Raw genomic sequence first — 17,377 nt, 5'->3', positions numbered from 1 at the left:
CTAACACAAACTAAATAAGCAGTTCGTAAATATAGTGCAGCTATAGGTAGTGACAAGGTTGCATAACACTGTTGTAACCAGCAGTAAATAGCAAAATCAACTATCTTTAAAAATGCTGTAAAATATATTGAATTGGAAAAAATCTAACACTGAATAGAAAACAAGAATCTTGGAAGCATTATTCGGTAAAATAGGTCAGGAATTCTGTTTAAGTTCTTATTATACTGCATTTCCTGGAGGTGGGCACTGATCTGTCTGCACATCATATTAAGGAAATGTCATGTAAGATTATCAAACCACTTATTTCACTGAAGAGGTACCTATAAAAATGATATAAATGACAGTCACTCATGCACCAGGATTGTGGCTAACACCTTGCTTGCTGCAGAAAGCCTGTGCCTAAACAGCAGTGCTATGGATACAAGCAGTGTGACTGAACTCACAATGGAACCTCCGGTAAGATGTTCTAAATCTTTTGCCTAGCTTCTGTTTAGACCTTTTCTATAATATTCTGAAGTGAAACGTAATATAACACTATAATATCACTGTACCATGAATTATTGATTTTCATACAGCATTAAGTTTTAATCAGTGACAAATATGTGTCCATGCTGAGAATTATTTTATCAAACCAGAAAGACAATCTAGCCAAAATGCATTGAAAGCTTTCTAAAAATGTATTTTTTTTCTAAACTGTCTTTGCAAAGGTTGAGATGAAATTGTTTTATACCTGTAAAACCCAGATAATCCAACTAATCTTAAGACATAAAATACTCTTCCAAGTTAGCGCATGGTGCTTGACAAAACAATGCACTTACACAAAATTCTAATCGGACATGGAATAATAGCAAAACAAGATTTATTAAAGAAATATAATTTGTTACAGATTTTGAATATTAGTCAGTATAGCGTATCTCTGCACAAAATGGGTGTAACATTGCAGATGAACAGCAAAACTGCAAACATTGTAAGCATACATAAAGGAAACTGTACCACATGATGAGAGATGTGCATTTTTTCTAACAACACAAAACTGTATCTCAAGGTTGACACCTAAGAAGGTGTAAAATGGATGAAAATATATGCTAAGCAAGATATGTGAAATGGTCTAATACATGGCTAGTTAGGTTCAGATCAACATATAAAGTAAAGCCTCAGAGATGCAAAACAGATGCAGTAAACAAGTAACCAAACACAGTAGAGACTGCCAAGAACGATACAGATTTCCACTCCACAACCACTATAGGTATCTAAACACTTTATTGATTTCTCCAATAATACAAGTTGAGCATTTTCTCCCCACAATCAGGTCTTCCTCAGAACATTTAAAACACCAAACAACTTGCTCTTAAATACCCATAGGCAACCACCCCACCTATTCCAATTAAACAATTAACATCCTCACAGAATACTTAATGCAATCCTACTCAAAAAACACATTTACTCAAAAAACAGACACAAAACCACATTTTCTCCACTGGGGAAATAACATTGATGGCAACTACCATAAATTCATATCCTAATACTTCAATAAAAAGTTTATATTTATATAAAATGATGATATTTAAAAAATATTGCTTATACAAATTTTTATATACACACAATAAATTTGAACATTAAAACCTAAAAATTAATAAAATACTTATATGCAAAAACATTCCTCCTTCATACTTCCTGTGACTATGCCTAAATATTAAACAATGTTCTTAAAGTGGCTTTGAACAACAAGAAAATGAACAATATATAAATGTGTATAAAAAGTATTATACTTGGTTTTAATTTAACCTAAAATGTTTTTTAACTTCAAAATACACATAATATTAACATTCTCACTAATTCCTGGGGACTGGGTGGCATTTAGTCTCAATTGCCACCTTACTTCACATAAATCCAAGTGCACATCCAGTATTGCCCCTTGAGTGTCCTTGACAATTTGCTGGAGTACTAAAAATTTAAAAGTGAGCCCATTAAATTCCTGTCTGCTTAAAGCATTGGTAATTTTCTGATTTCTTATGTCTAATAGATGCTCCCTCATCCTATCCTTAAATTTCCTGCAAGTCTTACCAACACAGAATGCGGAACACATTTGGCACTTAGCCAAGTAGACCACATTCATGCTATTGCAATTAAAATGACCAGTAGTGTGTAATGCCCTATGGGCTGTCTCTGTCTTTGCATGGAATTATTGTCTTAAGTTTCATTATGTCTGGCTTATTATCCCACCTGAAATATTATATTGTATGAGGTATCCCACATGCATCTCTGTTTCAGGCCCACTGATGGCTTTTGCATACTGTCTGAATGAGGTATCCAGGTTCACTACAAACAATCATGCAACCAGAATGCAACAAGCTGCAGTGTGCAAGCCATATCTGCAGCACATGTTGCATGGGCCTATGTGTTTATACTCAAACTATGGCATGATTCATTTTATAAACCATGCCTCAGTCATGTCCATATACAAAAATGCTAATGACCCCTGTGTCTTGGGATAACCGCACAGCTCCTCTTGTTGCTTAAATCAAACCAGCAGCACCAACAAAGTTAAGCCATAAAACCGTTGAATACTCGAACTCCAAATTTTATGATAAAAGACATTTTAATACATTTAACAATTGATCTACAAAAGGTTAAGCACTTTCACTTGTATAACAACAAGCTTCTTCAGAACATTAAGTTTAGACCAAATAACCGTTTAAATAACTTTTTTGGCGCCATTATAATTCAAACCTGTCCTATCAATTTAAAGACATACACACTATTTTTCAAACGCAGAAACAGTTCCTTGTAGTAATTATTATTACTACGTTTAAAACATAAAAATATTGAATAAAAATACTAAAAAGGACCTAACTCCTCTGATCTATAACACCATAATAATGGAGTCAAATATAATAACTAACAATGAAAAATACTATTACCATCCTACAATAAATAGTAATAAACATAATACATTACATGTCATTTCAAAGCCAAAAGTGGCTTAATAGATATAAAATCATTTAGACCAGGTGGAGTTACAGCATCCGTGTATAATTGCCACCACAGTTCTTTATATGATAATGTTCCCTTATAATCTCCCCCTCTCTGATCGTTTGACACACTGTCAACTATAGCAAAATAAAATTGAAGTAATGACCATCTCCCTTCTCTTTGATATGCCTATATAGGGCATTCTTTTTGTCCTTTTTCTTAATGCTATAAAGGTGGGAATAAATACGTCCATTAAGTTTCCTCTCGGTCCTGCCTATATAGAACCCAGGACAGGTTCTGCATAGGGCTAAATATATGACCATCTTGGTTTGGCAATTTCCACTATGAAATTTAATCTTAGTGTGATTAAAGTTATCTAAAACTACACTTTCCCCCTGGAATATAGTATAACATTAATTACATGTACCACATTTAGATGTGTTCTTGTTATTAAATGTCTTAACGTTGTAACCTCTCTCTAAAATGTATTTAATGTTAATTCCTATTTTATTAACAAATTGAGGACCTCTTCCTAAAATGGATGAGATCTCCTGATCTACCAATATAATATTCCAGTTGTCAGTCATAATTTTCTTAACCTTACCAGTATGTGGACCATATTCCAAAATGCATGTTCTATGAAATTAACTGTTATTTATAATTTTTTCATTATCACCACTGCTTAGAACTATCATTTTATTGCTATTATTATATTTTTCACCCAGTAGTGGTGAATATTTTTTCCCCCACTCACTAATTACATACTCACTAACTTTTAACATAGCTGTAACATTATATCCTCTCTCCTTGAATAATGAAGTTATATATAACACTTCATCCAACATATCCATATAATCTGATGTCATCCTAACTGCTCTTATAAGTTGCCCCTTTTAAATGTTCATAAATTGCCTCTTTGGATGGTTACTAGTATATTCAATTGTTGGAAAAAGTATTTTTCCTAAATATCCCTGATTTAAATGTATTGTCCACCCTAGAGACATATGTATCTAAGTAGGGGACCCTTTTTATTTTTTGAAAAAGTAAATTTCAAATAATTGTTACTTCTATTAATATATTCCAAAAATTGGTCCAATAAATTGTCTTCACCATCCCATATCATGTAAATATCATCCAAAAATCTGGAATAATATCTGATGTGTTTCATATATGTACCAGTAAAAACCTGGGACTCTTCCCAATCAAGCATAACCACGTTGGCGTATATGGGAGCACATGCTTATCCCATAGCTACGCCCCTGGTTTGCGTGAAATAATCCCCTTCAAAAAAATGTAATTATGGTCCAAAACCAATGACATCATATCCAAAAGTAAGCATGTAGTATCCCACTGTATGTTAGCATATTTCGTAATACTGTTTGCAAAAGCCTCTAAACCCTCCTCCTTAGGGATACAGGAGAACAGATCTATAACATCTATGGTGACAACCTGAATGTCAATCTTAGATAAATAAACAGGAAAGCTTTTTAAAAATTCCCATGAATCCTTCACTATATGTGGTGTTTTTTCATAAACATGTTTGAGATATGTATCAATTACTGATCCCATAGGAAATGTCTTAGACTTGCTACCTGATATTATTGGTCTAAATGGGGGGGTCATCCTCCCCTTTATGTATCTTGGGAATCCCACTGTAGTGGCTAAAGTGGGGTATTCTACTTTAATGAACTTGTATATATCATCAGTAATCCTATTGTCGATCAAAAATTCTTCTATACACATATCTATTTTTCTATAACCAATATTAATTTCATTAAGTGAAAGACTTGTGTAATTACATGAAGTGTAGAGATCATGTATTTTACATGTGTACAGTAAGCTATCATAAATAACTATACCCCCCACCTTTATCAGGTTTCATAACCCTAATACTTCTATCCTTCCTTAAATCTTGAAGCACCCCATATTCTTCTGATGACAAATTCGACTTATAATGTAAACCAGCAATCTGTTTGTTTAACTGGTATATGCGTTGTGTAACCTCTTTGTCATAAGTCGAAATAGTAGGATGCATGGGGGGTATGAATGTGCTCTTCTTCCTTACCTTTTGAATATTTCCGCCAGTCATATTTGATTTACCTCGTGCATTAGTGTCTTTAAACATAACAGCCAGATTGAGTTTCCTGACGTATTTTTTAAATTCACCAATGCAGTCTACTAGTCTGAACCTATTGGTGGGAATATATTTTAAACCTTTCGACAACAGGTTGAAATGAGACGTTTTTAACTCATATCCTGTGTAGTTATAGATGTTAAAATTCTTATATGTAAAAACTACTCCGTTTCATACAATACCTCCACTGTACCTAGTGTTATCTGACACTTCAATGTTGTTGTCAATGGGATTTTTTCCTTGATCATACAATGTCAGTGATAACCCGGGTGTAGTCAGTGATTCTGTCTTCTCTAATTCTCCCCCCTTTTCCAGTATCTCTGCCTCTCCCTGTGATCTGTATATAAAAAATTGGAATTAACTCCTCTATCCAAATTTTGCCAGGTGTTACTTTTATTTACTCTAGAAAAGCTGATGTCACCTTTATTTTTGTTTTTGTCCCATATATAAGCTCTCCCATTTTTGTATTGTTCCAAATCCCTTTGATATTTTTTCATCTTATGAACATGCGTTTTCTGTGTAGCATGTTCTGCATTTGAGAACTGCTTTGCATATAAATTCTCCCATTGTGAAAACAATAAGTCATTTTTGATCAATTTATTTAGTTCTTCCACTTCTTGAATTAAAGTTACTAACTTGTCATCATTAAATTTAATAAGTAATGACATAAACTTAAAGCCACATTGGTCAAAGAAACCATTGAATTCTTGAATGATATTGTCTGTAATAACCATTCCCATGGGGTATTTAAAAAATCTTAGTCCCATCGGAACTATTTTAGTTTCTATACATTTTAATAGGTAATCATTGTCTAATTTAATGTTGTTAATCTGTGACAACTTTTTACTCAAAGTGTATATAAAATCTTTGAGTGTACCCCTAGGTGTATCTTTTGGTGTATACATCCCTTTCACATCCACTCTAGAAGCAACATTATCAAAAAAACAATTTTTCTCCAAAAATGTTTTCATAGGGTCAATTAACTGTCCATTTACTTTGACAGTGGGATCTGTAATATCTTTATTGTTCAAGGTTTCATTAGTCCTTGTAGCCCCTTTTGCCATATGAGCATATGTCAGTAAAGGTCTCATTCTTTTGGGCTTCGTACCCACATGCCTAGCTTCCTCTTCCATATCCCCAAAAGAAAATTTGAACGTAAAGTCTGAAATGCCCAGCCTGCTGCTACTGCGCTGGTTAGCAGTCAGCAGTGGGACAGGTATATCTATAGATTTAATTTGCTCTGTACAAGTCTCTTCCCCATTAAGTGAAATCTGCTCATTATAAGTTCGTTGCCCATTAGGAATCCCTGTGGTTTGGGTAGAAGTGTTAGGTAGTCCCAGTATCCCCTCCATACTGTCGCTAGAACCTCCCAAAGCAGGGGAAACAGAGACTTTACTTTTACCTTTTCTTTTGCTGCCAGCAAAAGATGAAGGCTGACATTTGTTGGAAACAGAACCACCAGTGTGACTGTCATTGAAAATGTTACTAAAGTTATTAGGCAACGATGTGAGTCTACTCACTTCCCCTCTCAGTTCCATAATCTCAGCCTGGACCATCGCTAATACACGTCGTTCTGAACTGTGGGGTGAGTTAGGTGAGGTTTCCCGATCAGACTCACATATAGTGAAGGATTCATGGGAATTTTTTAAAAAGCTTTCCTGTTTATTTATCTAAGATTGACATTCAGGTTGTCACCATAGATGTTATAGATCTGTTCTCCTGTATCCCTAAGGAGGAGGGTTTAGAGGGTTTTGCAAACAGTATTACGAAATATGCTAACATACAGTGGGATACTACGTGCTTACTTTTGGATATGATGTCATTGGTTTTGGACCATAATTACATTTTTTTGAAGGGGATTATTTCACGCAAACCAGGGGCATAGCTATGGGATAAGCATGTGCTCCCATATACGCCAACGTGGTTATGCTTGATTGGGAAGAGTCCCAGGTTTTTACTGGTACATATATGAAACACATCAGATATTATTCCAGATTTTTGGATGATATTTACATGATATGGGATGGTGAAGACAATTTATTGGACCAATTTTTGGAATATATTAATAGAAGTAACAATTATTTTAAATTTACTTTTTCAAAAAATATAAAGGGTCCCCTACTTAGATACATATGTCTCTAGGGTGGACAATACATTTAAATCAGGGATATTTAGGAAAAATACTTTTTCCAACAATTATCTTGAATATACTAGTAACCATCCAAAGAGGCAATTTATGAACATTTACAAGGGGCAACTTATAAGAGCAGTTAGGATGACATCAGATTATATGGATATGTTGGATGAAGTGTTATATATAACTTCATTATTCAAGGAGAGAGGATATAATGTTACAGCTATGTTAAAAGTTAGTGAGTATGTAATTAGTGAGTGGGGGAAAAAATATTCACCACTACTGGGTGAAAAATATAATAATAGCAATAAAATGATAGTTCTAAGCAGTGGTGATAATGAAAAAATTATAAATAACAGTTAATTTCATAGAACATGCATTTTGGAATATGGTCCACATACTGGTAAGGTTAAGAAAATTATGACTGACAACTGGAATATTATATTGGTAGATCAGGAGATCTCATCCGTTTTAGGAAGAGGTCCTCAATTTGTTAATAAAATAGGAATTAACATTAAATACATTTTAGAGAGAGGTTACAACGTTAAGACATTTAATAACAAGAACACATCTAAATGTGGTACATGTAATCAATGTTATACTATATTCCAGGGGGAAAGTGTAGTTTTAGATAACTTTAATCACACTAAGATTAAATTTCATAGTGGAAATTGCCAAACCAAGATGGTCATATATTTAGCCCTATGCAGAACCTGTCCTGGGTTCTATATAGGCAAGACCGAGAGGAAACTTAATGGACGTATTTATTCCCACCTTTATAGCATTAAGAAAAAGGATGAAAAGAATGCCCTATATAGGCATATCAAAGAGAAGGGAGATGGTCATTACTTCAATTTTATTTTGCTATAGTTGACAGTGTGTCAAACGATCAAAGAGGGGGAGATTATAAGGGAACATTATCATATAAAGAACTGTGGTGGCAATTATACACGGATGCTGTAACTCCACCTGGTCTAAATGATTTTATATCTATTAAGCCACTTTTGGCTTTGAAATGACATGTAAGGTATTATGTTTATTACTATTTATTGTAGGATGGTAATAGTATTTTTCATTGTTAGTTATTATATTTGACTCCATTATTATGGTGTTATAGATCAGAGGAGTTAGGTCCTTTTTAGTATTTTTATTCAATATTTTTATGTTTTAAATGTAGTAATAGTAATTACTACAAGGAACTGTTTCTGCATTTGAAAAATAGTGTGTATGTCTTTAAATTGATAGGACAGGTTTGAATTATAATGACGCCAAAAAAGTTATTTAAACGGTTATTTGGTCTAAACATAATGTTCTGAAGAAGCTTGTTGTTTTACAAGTGAAAGCGCTTAACCTTTTGTAGATCAATTGCTAAATGTATTAAAACGTCTTTTATCATAAAATTTGGAGTTCGAGTATTCAACGGTTTTATGGCTTAACTTTGCTGGTGCTGCTGGTTTGATTTAAGCAACAAGAGGAGCTGTGCGGTTATCCCAAGACACAGGGGTCATTAGCATTTTTGGTGGACTTTTCATTGTATGTTCTTAGTGTTACCACTAAACGCAACAGTTGGTTCATGTCCATATACAAGACAGACTGCTCACAGCCCATGTATGCCTCTGCATACTATTTTTGTGAAGCAGACAGTGTTAACATTAAAACTAAAATTCAATACAGATCACCATTAAAATGACATTTTCTGATGGCTCCCTATTAAAATGTCTGCGCTCTTAATGCCAAGTGCTAACATACCCACAAAAAATACAAAAATGCTGGAGAACAGCAAATATTGAATATCTTTCTTCTTTAAACTTCTTTTTCGCAGGGTGGTAAGTCCCAGTATCCCCTCTCTTGAACGTATATCTATATATATATATATATATATATATATATATATATATATATATATATATAAACTACATCTGAGACTGACAAATCTCAAAAAAGGGGATATTCTTAAACATGGCCATCTTGGACTTGATATATATAAGTCCATTTTTCAGCTATTCAGTGTTCATTGCTGAACTCAATAAAGCAGGTCTCAACATTTCAGTTACCTTTGCTGACACTATAAATATGGAATCATCCCACATAAATATGTAGACAATATTGCACATAAATAAATCATTGAGGTGTCTACGCTTACCTAAGCATTGAATCTTAAACTGAATGCAGTCAGCAGCATGTTTCACAGAAAATGTCCAACCATTTCAGAATTAAAGTCATATATTGTCTCATAAAATGTCTCACTAAACTTTGCAACTATTTGCAAATTATGTAACTTTCTGTATTGTTGTTATTTTAACTATACTGAAGCTTCTTTGTAAATGCTGTATATACTTGCTGCCGGAAAATGGATCACTGATCCAGTGGACTTTCCCAGTGACCGAATGTTAATAAATAAATATTGGTAAGGACCACCAAGTGGTTCATTATAATGACTAGAATGCTTAGTTTTCATGGCAATTACTTCAGAAACAACATATGCACTCTTGCTGACAGGGTTAACGTGTATTGTGCATCAGAATCCTATCTATACTGCGTTAATGTACACTCAAAACTAGAAACAGTAGCTATTTCTATTAAAACAATCATATTTTCTGACTCTTTAAATGCTCTATGGAGCCACAAAAGTCAAAATGCCAACAGAAATCCTGTAAACTAATGCCCAACACTCAAAAAGATGAAAAAGTAAACTGTAAGCATTTTTTAACAGGAGAATAGGTCCCTCTGCACCCTTCCCCATCAGACTTACATACCAATTCCATGGGGGCATCAACCTGAAGAAAGGAGAACTCTTCCATAGCAAAGGAATCGCTGCCATTAGAAATTGTGCCTGCAGTGATTTCCTAATTGAAAATTGTGATCAGTTATGTCCCATGGAATCTTGTGCTTCAAACAATTAACCCACAAGGAATTTTACCTTGGCCACCTGTCGATATACTCTCTTTTTTTCTTTAAAAAAGCACCATTTGATAATACCAACAACAGGCATTTTCAAGATGCAGTTATTTCCTTTTTGTCAAAACTAAAATAAAACTCTATGAGTTTAGCAGAGTATTCAAACATCTGCTCCTAAAATCAGAAAAGAAATACTGCAGGGAAAACTTCCTGTGAAAATGGCCATCATAAATTTGCAAAATGCAATATCTCCACTACATTCAGTTTAGAATAAAAATGGAGGTATAAATTTAGTTGAGGGTGACAAACAGCTATCATACTACACTATTGTAAGTAATATGTATTTCTGTATAAGCTGAGGCAGAACAAAAATAAACTGTTCAGAATTAAATTAAACATGAACTAGGAAGGCAGTCATATTATATTGCAGTTGGATATCTCATTCTTATAGGAAAAGTTCATTAGATATACTGAAACATTTTGAAGATAGAGGCTTTTGTGAAAAGGAGCAAAAAGTAACAAGGATATAAAGTTCTAAAATTATTCGGTAGGAAAAGAGTTAAGGCAGTTATAATGTAATGCACAAATAAGAGTTGTTGTGTCTTTCGGCTTTTCCCGGTTAGGGGTCACCACAGCGGAACTCCGGTCCACTAATGATTGGCAGTAGATTTTTACATGCCGAGTTGCCAGCCCTGACGCACAACCTTAAATGAAGGTACGCCCATTCACGCATGTCTCCACATAGAGGATGCTCTAGCTAAGAATCGAACAGGACAACGTCTTACTGTGAGGCGACAACTCTACCGCAGCACCATCACTGCAAGTAATGCACAAATAAGAGTACCTTAAATAAAACACAACTTCTGTGCCACATGGCCATTTACTTCAACGGCTGTTCCTTGGCTGGAGGAATTATATGATTACATTTGCGATTCTAATTACACACATTCAAATTGTGCCAATGATATATTTATAAAAGTAGTGTATATTCTTTATCTGTGTATAAAATTAATTTTACACGATACATTTATGAGCAGTAGAACCGCGGTGGTGGTGCTGCGGTAGCATTGTCACCTCATAATAAGACTTTGTCCTGTTCGATTCTCAGCTAAAGCGTCTTCTGTGTGGAGACATGCGTGAATGGGCATACCTTCGTTGAAGGTTGTACATCAGGGCTGGCAACTCGGTATGTAAAAATCTACTGCCAATCATTAGCGGACCGGAGTTCCACTGTGGCGACCCCTAACTGGGAAAAGCCGAAAGATACAACAACAACAACATTTATGAGCAGTAGGCCACTCTACTGTACCTCTATGTTTGATTAGTTTATAAATAAATATGTCTATCTCTGCAAGTGTTAAATTATATCATATTTGATAAACAGTTAAAAGTCTTCCAACTATGTGACATTGAGGGATAATGATCCAGGATCAATAAGGTTCTCAAGCTCAGGCAGAGTTAACACAAGTCAATGGGACTGAATGCTGGACACCAGTTTACCTACCATGGGGAAAGAAGATCCATAGATCTAGTCCATCCACTGCTACAAAGCAAGTTGAGACTTGCCTGGCTCCCTGTGCAGGTGGGGTAAGAGTGTAAGCTTTGTCCTTCCAAGCCAGTGATGTTTTGTAAGTGTGTGTGTGTGTGTGTGTGTGTGTGTGTGTGTGTGTGTGTGTGTGTGTGTGTGTGTGTGTGTGTGGGTGTGGGTGTGTCTGTGTGTCTATGTGTGTGTCTGTGTCTGTGTGTGTATGCATATGTGTGTGTGTGTGTGTGTGTGTGTGTGTGTGTGTGTGTGTGTGTGTGTGTGTGTGTGTGTGTGTGTGTGTGTGTGTGTGTGTGTCTGAGTACACATGTAAACAGAAGGTATTGTATACCCATGCAGTGATGCAGGTAGTTATGTCAGCCACAAAGGGGTAGGAAGAAGGCCTAATTAATAGCCTCTAAGGGTGGCTCTTAACTTGCACTTGTCCAGACGTGAAAAAAATGGGCTGATAGACCTCCATGAGACCTGATGACTGGCAGGCATTGATGACCAAAAAATAATCATTAAATGATTCTAACAGCTGTATGAATATTCTTTTTCCTAGAAATACAGTGTCATGGAGAATACATCCTCAAGAAAGAAAACCACTTGTATAGCTGGGACTGTTACTGCTATTGTTGTCACTGCACTGATTGCAGTTTTACTTGGAGTCTTCCTCACACAGAAACACTATGAAACAGTAAGTTTTATATATCAATGCAACTTCAAAAAAATGAAAATGCAACTTTTAAAACATAACAACCACTCTGGTTAAGAAGTGATTTATTTAATGAAATAGGCCATTTTGTTTGAGAAAAGACTTTTAACATAGGTGTTTTGCCACTTTTTATTTCTTGTTTCTTCAAATATTCATGGCAGGAATTTTGTTCCACATTGTATAGTATCTAGAATATATAGCTAACTCAGAAGAAAGTTGACATTTAGCAAACGCATGGCAAGTGACCTTAGATGTATGAGCCTTGACCACCGCCTGTTTGTTAAATTTTGTATTTGTTTGTTTTTGATTTATAAGAGCATTATTTAAAATCTGCCCCTATTTATTTTGGCCTTTTTCACCCAATTACTTTAGGCTTTGTCCAGATTTCTTGAGATAACAGGTTGAGGGGTATGCATACTTCTTTATTTTTTAATGAAAACTCACTAACAGACTGTTGCAGCCACAAATCAAACTCCCCCTCTCATTCTCATTTTCACTCCATTTTCATGGGTTCACTTCAAAATCCTGAACTCAAAATCTCGAAAGCTCAAAATACTGAAAACTCATAATACCAAATCTCATAATATTGAAAAACATACAGGACACTGACTATATTGCAGCAGAACTACTTACAGAAACAAAGAAAAGACAAACCATATTAGTCTAATCCAACTATAAGCGGGGGGGGAGCCCCTCTGCACCCCCCATGTAGGGGGCTGTACCTCCCACACCCCCTGCCACTTAAATATATCAACTCCGAAATTGCACTTCACTACATTAAGATGAGTTATGTTGTAGTATAGTACATTAAACGGGAACATGACTAAGGTTACAACGGCAGTCATGAAGCATGGAATGGTATGTTTGTCATTTTCTTCTGTGAAGTGCGATCTTGGAGTTGATATATTTAAGTAGCAGGGGATGTGTATAACTGTAGAAGAGTAATATGTTTCTGTATGTATTTCTGCTGCAATATAGTCAGTGTTGGTGTCCTGTATGTTTTTTTTAATATTATGAGATTCGGTATTATGAGTTTTCAGTATTTTGAGCTTTCGAGATTTTGAGTTCAGTATTTTGAGATTCAGGATTTTGAGCTTTCGAAATTTTGAAGTGAATCCATTTTCATGCATGCAAGAACGCAATCATGCATATAGTCACCCACACAGACAGAAACTTGCACACAGAAACACACTTTTCTATTTATTTTATCTTTTTGTTTTAATTTTGCATTTGCAACATAGCAAACATTCTGTTTAACAAGCATAAATAATGGTGGTCATTGGCATTTAAACTGTCAGAGTTGCACAGTAGCTTAATATGCTACCCTGAAGTGGCAGACTTGTTTTTCTGTGAGCATTACTTGTACATTAACATGCTACTGGAGAATGTGTGTTCTCCAGAGTGGCAATGTACGTCACCCATTCTTTAATATATTATAATGCACACAAACCCAGTATTATATATTTTGCTAAACTTTCACAAATAAATTGTCATATGTTGGAAACCGTACACCCAGACATATACTGTTAGCACTTTTCTCTGAGGGCATGTTTATTTTGATATTTTCGGAATGATGAGAACATATGCTTAATTGTATAATTAGCAATAGCATTGAATATCTCTCAAGATGTGCAACTTACAGTGCAAATATCATTGACAGTTTTCTTCAACAACACCTATGGTTTCAGCTGATGCCATGCAACCGTTTGTAAGCCACATGTTTTTTGAAGTATTAAGTTTGTTGTTTGTCTTTTGGCTTTTCTCGGTTAGGGGTTGCCACAGTGGAACTCCAGTCCGCTAATGATTGGCAGTAGATTTTCATGAACGCCAAGGTGCCAGCTCGAAGTCCAACCTTCAATGAAGGCACGCCCATTTGTGCATGTCTTTCAAACACCCACCCAACCATGGGGAGGACATGTAGACTCCACACAGAAGGCACTCCCCGCACTCAAGCCGAGAATCGAACGGGAGAACCTCTTGGTGTGAGGCAACAACTCCACCACTGCACCACCGCATATATGATGGTAATGCTATACTTAAATAATCTTGAAGTTGTCATCTTCTCTCAATGTTTAAACATTGGAAAACTTGATTATGTCACTGTACTCTGTATTCTGTTGTATGGAACTTTTCTCCCTAGGCCCCTGTTTAAAAGGGCTTTTCCACAAAGTTGGACTTTCCTGGTAAACAAAGGCAGATTAAATAAATAAATGAATGAATGAATGAATAAATAAATAAAATGGCCTTACATCCATCACATACCAAGTGCGTGAAAGGGAATCAGCACATGGGTAACAGAGGTCTGTGCTGGATTCAACATTGGCATTAGGCCATATTCCCAAACCTAACCTCCCATTAGTCAAACATTTACAGGGTTTCTGGGCATTATGCTATGACCCTGCTGCAAGAACAACATGAAGCTTCATCTTGGGCCTGAAAAGAGAGACTCAAAGAATGAGGGTCTCAGTCCTGATTACCCATGACATGTGACAGTGTAAGTTAAGGGACAGTTGCTCAGGAACAAACCAGTCATCTTCAAGCCCTGTTTTTTTCCCTTTTATAACAAGAAACATCTTTATTAAATTATCACTTATGACACAGGCAATCATTTTACATCACAAACAATACTGACGTAATCCTAGATACAAACATTATACATCATTTGTAGTCTACCCAGTCATTGTCAGGCAAACATTACATAGTTTATTCAACTCCTGCCTTCTTTTAAACTGCATTCAACCCCTGTATGTATTGTTCCCACAATCCCCATTTTTTTCCTATGTAATTTGCTTCTACCCTTTTTTAAAGATCCCAGTTCCAGTTGTTTTATCTCTGTTCCTATATTCACTGCTCCTAGTACAGCTGTTTAGAGTTTGATTTCCATTTTCTAGCAATTGCTTTTTTGCCAGCCACCATAATTAGACTCAGCAAGGCCTTGTCTAGACAATTCCGATTCTGTATCATAGCTCAGAAATCATTTCCCTAGTTACACCAATTTGCTCACCCAGTACCTCCCACAGAGTAGTATGCAGGGAATATTTAAAGTCTGCCAACCCATTATACCTCCAGAAAATATGTTCCCAATTACTTCTTTCTTCCCCATTACACCTCCAACATTTGCTGTCAACCTGAGGAGAAATTCTGTGGAATCTACAAAGGGTATAAAAATATCTAAACATTTCCAAGCAAAACTCCTAAATCTTCTAGACTGTATTGCATATTTGAGAGACATAAATACATCCCTCTTTCTTTTTTTGTAACTTGCTTATCCACTCTCTTCCCAATCCTTTCTAACCTCCTCTAATTGATACTTACAGTTTTCATGCAATATTTTATATGTTCTACTAGTTCGGCAGCTTCTGTTCCAGATTCCACAAAAAAACTACCAGCACTGGTCTTACATTTAGGATCCCCCCCTCCATTTATTTCTCTTTGCCTGTACCCTGATATCAATCCTTGATATGAAAGGCAATCTCTAACTTGCAGTCCAAATAAATTCCTGGTGTCTTACCATTCTATTACCTTTCCCTCTCGTTATTCACTCCCAGTATCTCCAATAAATTCCTGCCCCTCTTGCCTATGGTCTGTATCCCTAATTTCAGTCATCACTATTGGTAGAATCTCCTTTCTCCACTCCCTTAAGTACATATAGAAATATTGCATATTTTCATAATTACTTACAAATGATTAGCAATATCTCCAATATAGTGTGTTATAAATAGGCAATGACAATAATTTTTCCTGCTGTCCACCATGGCATATCATGCCATACCACCCAGGAGCATGTATGTCTTTCAGTTATGAAAATATGAGCATAAATATGAAAATATGAAAATATGAATAATAAGTGTCAAACAGTGACTATTTTCTCTACTGCAGGACATTGCAGATTAACAATCTTTGTATCATTTGGCTAAGAACTCCTTGCCTTTTCTAACACTGCCTATAATTAGCAGATAAGTCATTTAGTTAAAGAAGCCAGACCTAAAAAAGTTCTGGACACCATAAGCAGCAACAGGTTCTTAACTGGAAGCATGCAATAGGCGCTATAGACTTGAATGAGTTAATGTGATAGCCTCTGGTGTGAGCTAGAACAAGTTATAGCTTTCACTGATCATGTGAATAAAACTGCAAGTAATATTTTAAGGAAAATTCTCTCTTTTCCATCTACTGCAATTTCCCTCTCAAACTTTCATCCTTTCTGTACACCTTGTTTATCCTATGTGTTCCTGAACCATTTTGAGAGGTCATTGTTCATCTGTTTAATATACATTTTTTTTAACTAACTTAAGACTTCTGCCTTTACTTACATGTCATTATTTATTAATATTTCACTTTATGTATGCTTTAGTAATGTCATTTTAACCATACTGTATTTTTTAATTTGCAAAATGATTAGACTTAAATATTTAAATAAAGAAATAAATATAAACTTTTCCTTGAGTTACGATAAAAAGAGGATTTATATCATAAAGATGAACAGTAGTAATGCATTATTTTAGGGGATATTTGTTATTTACTTGTTTTCTGTTAGATGCACAATAGTCATGGCCATTAAAAATAAATCAGTAAAGATACAAAATGTATACTGAGATAAAGATCGGTGATTTAGAAGCTTGGTGTAGAATCTTATTACTCAATGTCTTTCATTATTACTGAATAAGGCAACGAATACCCACATGACTTAATAAACTATAATTTAAGATCAATACCCTGCTTAGAGTGCATATTTATTTTTCCATGCTCTTTCAACACACATGCACTGCCTCATTCTACTATGATAGGCTGCACCTTTGATAGTAAGAATTAATTCCTCAGTTAATCAAGATAGTCACCACTGAAAGGTTTAATTTGGACTCTGACCACAGGAGAATAGCAAACCAAATATAAGTAGATCAAGTGGTGTAAGTTGTAATCTAGTTATTAGGAGTTAAATAAAGTTGCATGTCAGGTTGTTGCATTTGTCCATATCCACGTAAGAGAAAAAGTTGCACCAAT

General features: G+C 35.2%; 1 protein-coding gene across 1 annotated transcript in view; it reads left to right on the top strand.

The window, feature by feature from the left end:
- The first annotated feature begins 349 nt into the window (after positions 1-349).
- The window catches only part of LOC122801496 (pulmonary surfactant-associated protein C-like), a 131,711-nt gene continuing 114,683 nt past the window's right edge, over positions 350-17,377 (top strand). Inside the window, exons 1-2 of the mRNA XM_044070943.1 lie at positions 350-456; positions 12,227-12,361. Coding sequence (XP_043926878.1) covers positions 415-456; positions 12,227-12,361 — 177 coding nt within the window. The 5' untranslated portion in view covers positions 350-414. The remainder of the gene's footprint in view (positions 457-12,226; positions 12,362-17,377) is intronic.

Source organism: Protopterus annectens, chromosome 1.part0, assembly GCF_019279795.1.
Source record: "Protopterus annectens isolate FY-2018-M chromosome 1.part0, PAN1.0, whole genome shotgun sequence".
NCBI classification, from domain to species: Eukaryota; Metazoa; Chordata; order Ceratodontiformes; family Protopteridae; genus Protopterus; species Protopterus annectens.
The sequence above is the reverse complement of the archived record's forward strand: the minus strand, read 5'-3'. Positions and strand labels throughout refer to the sequence as shown.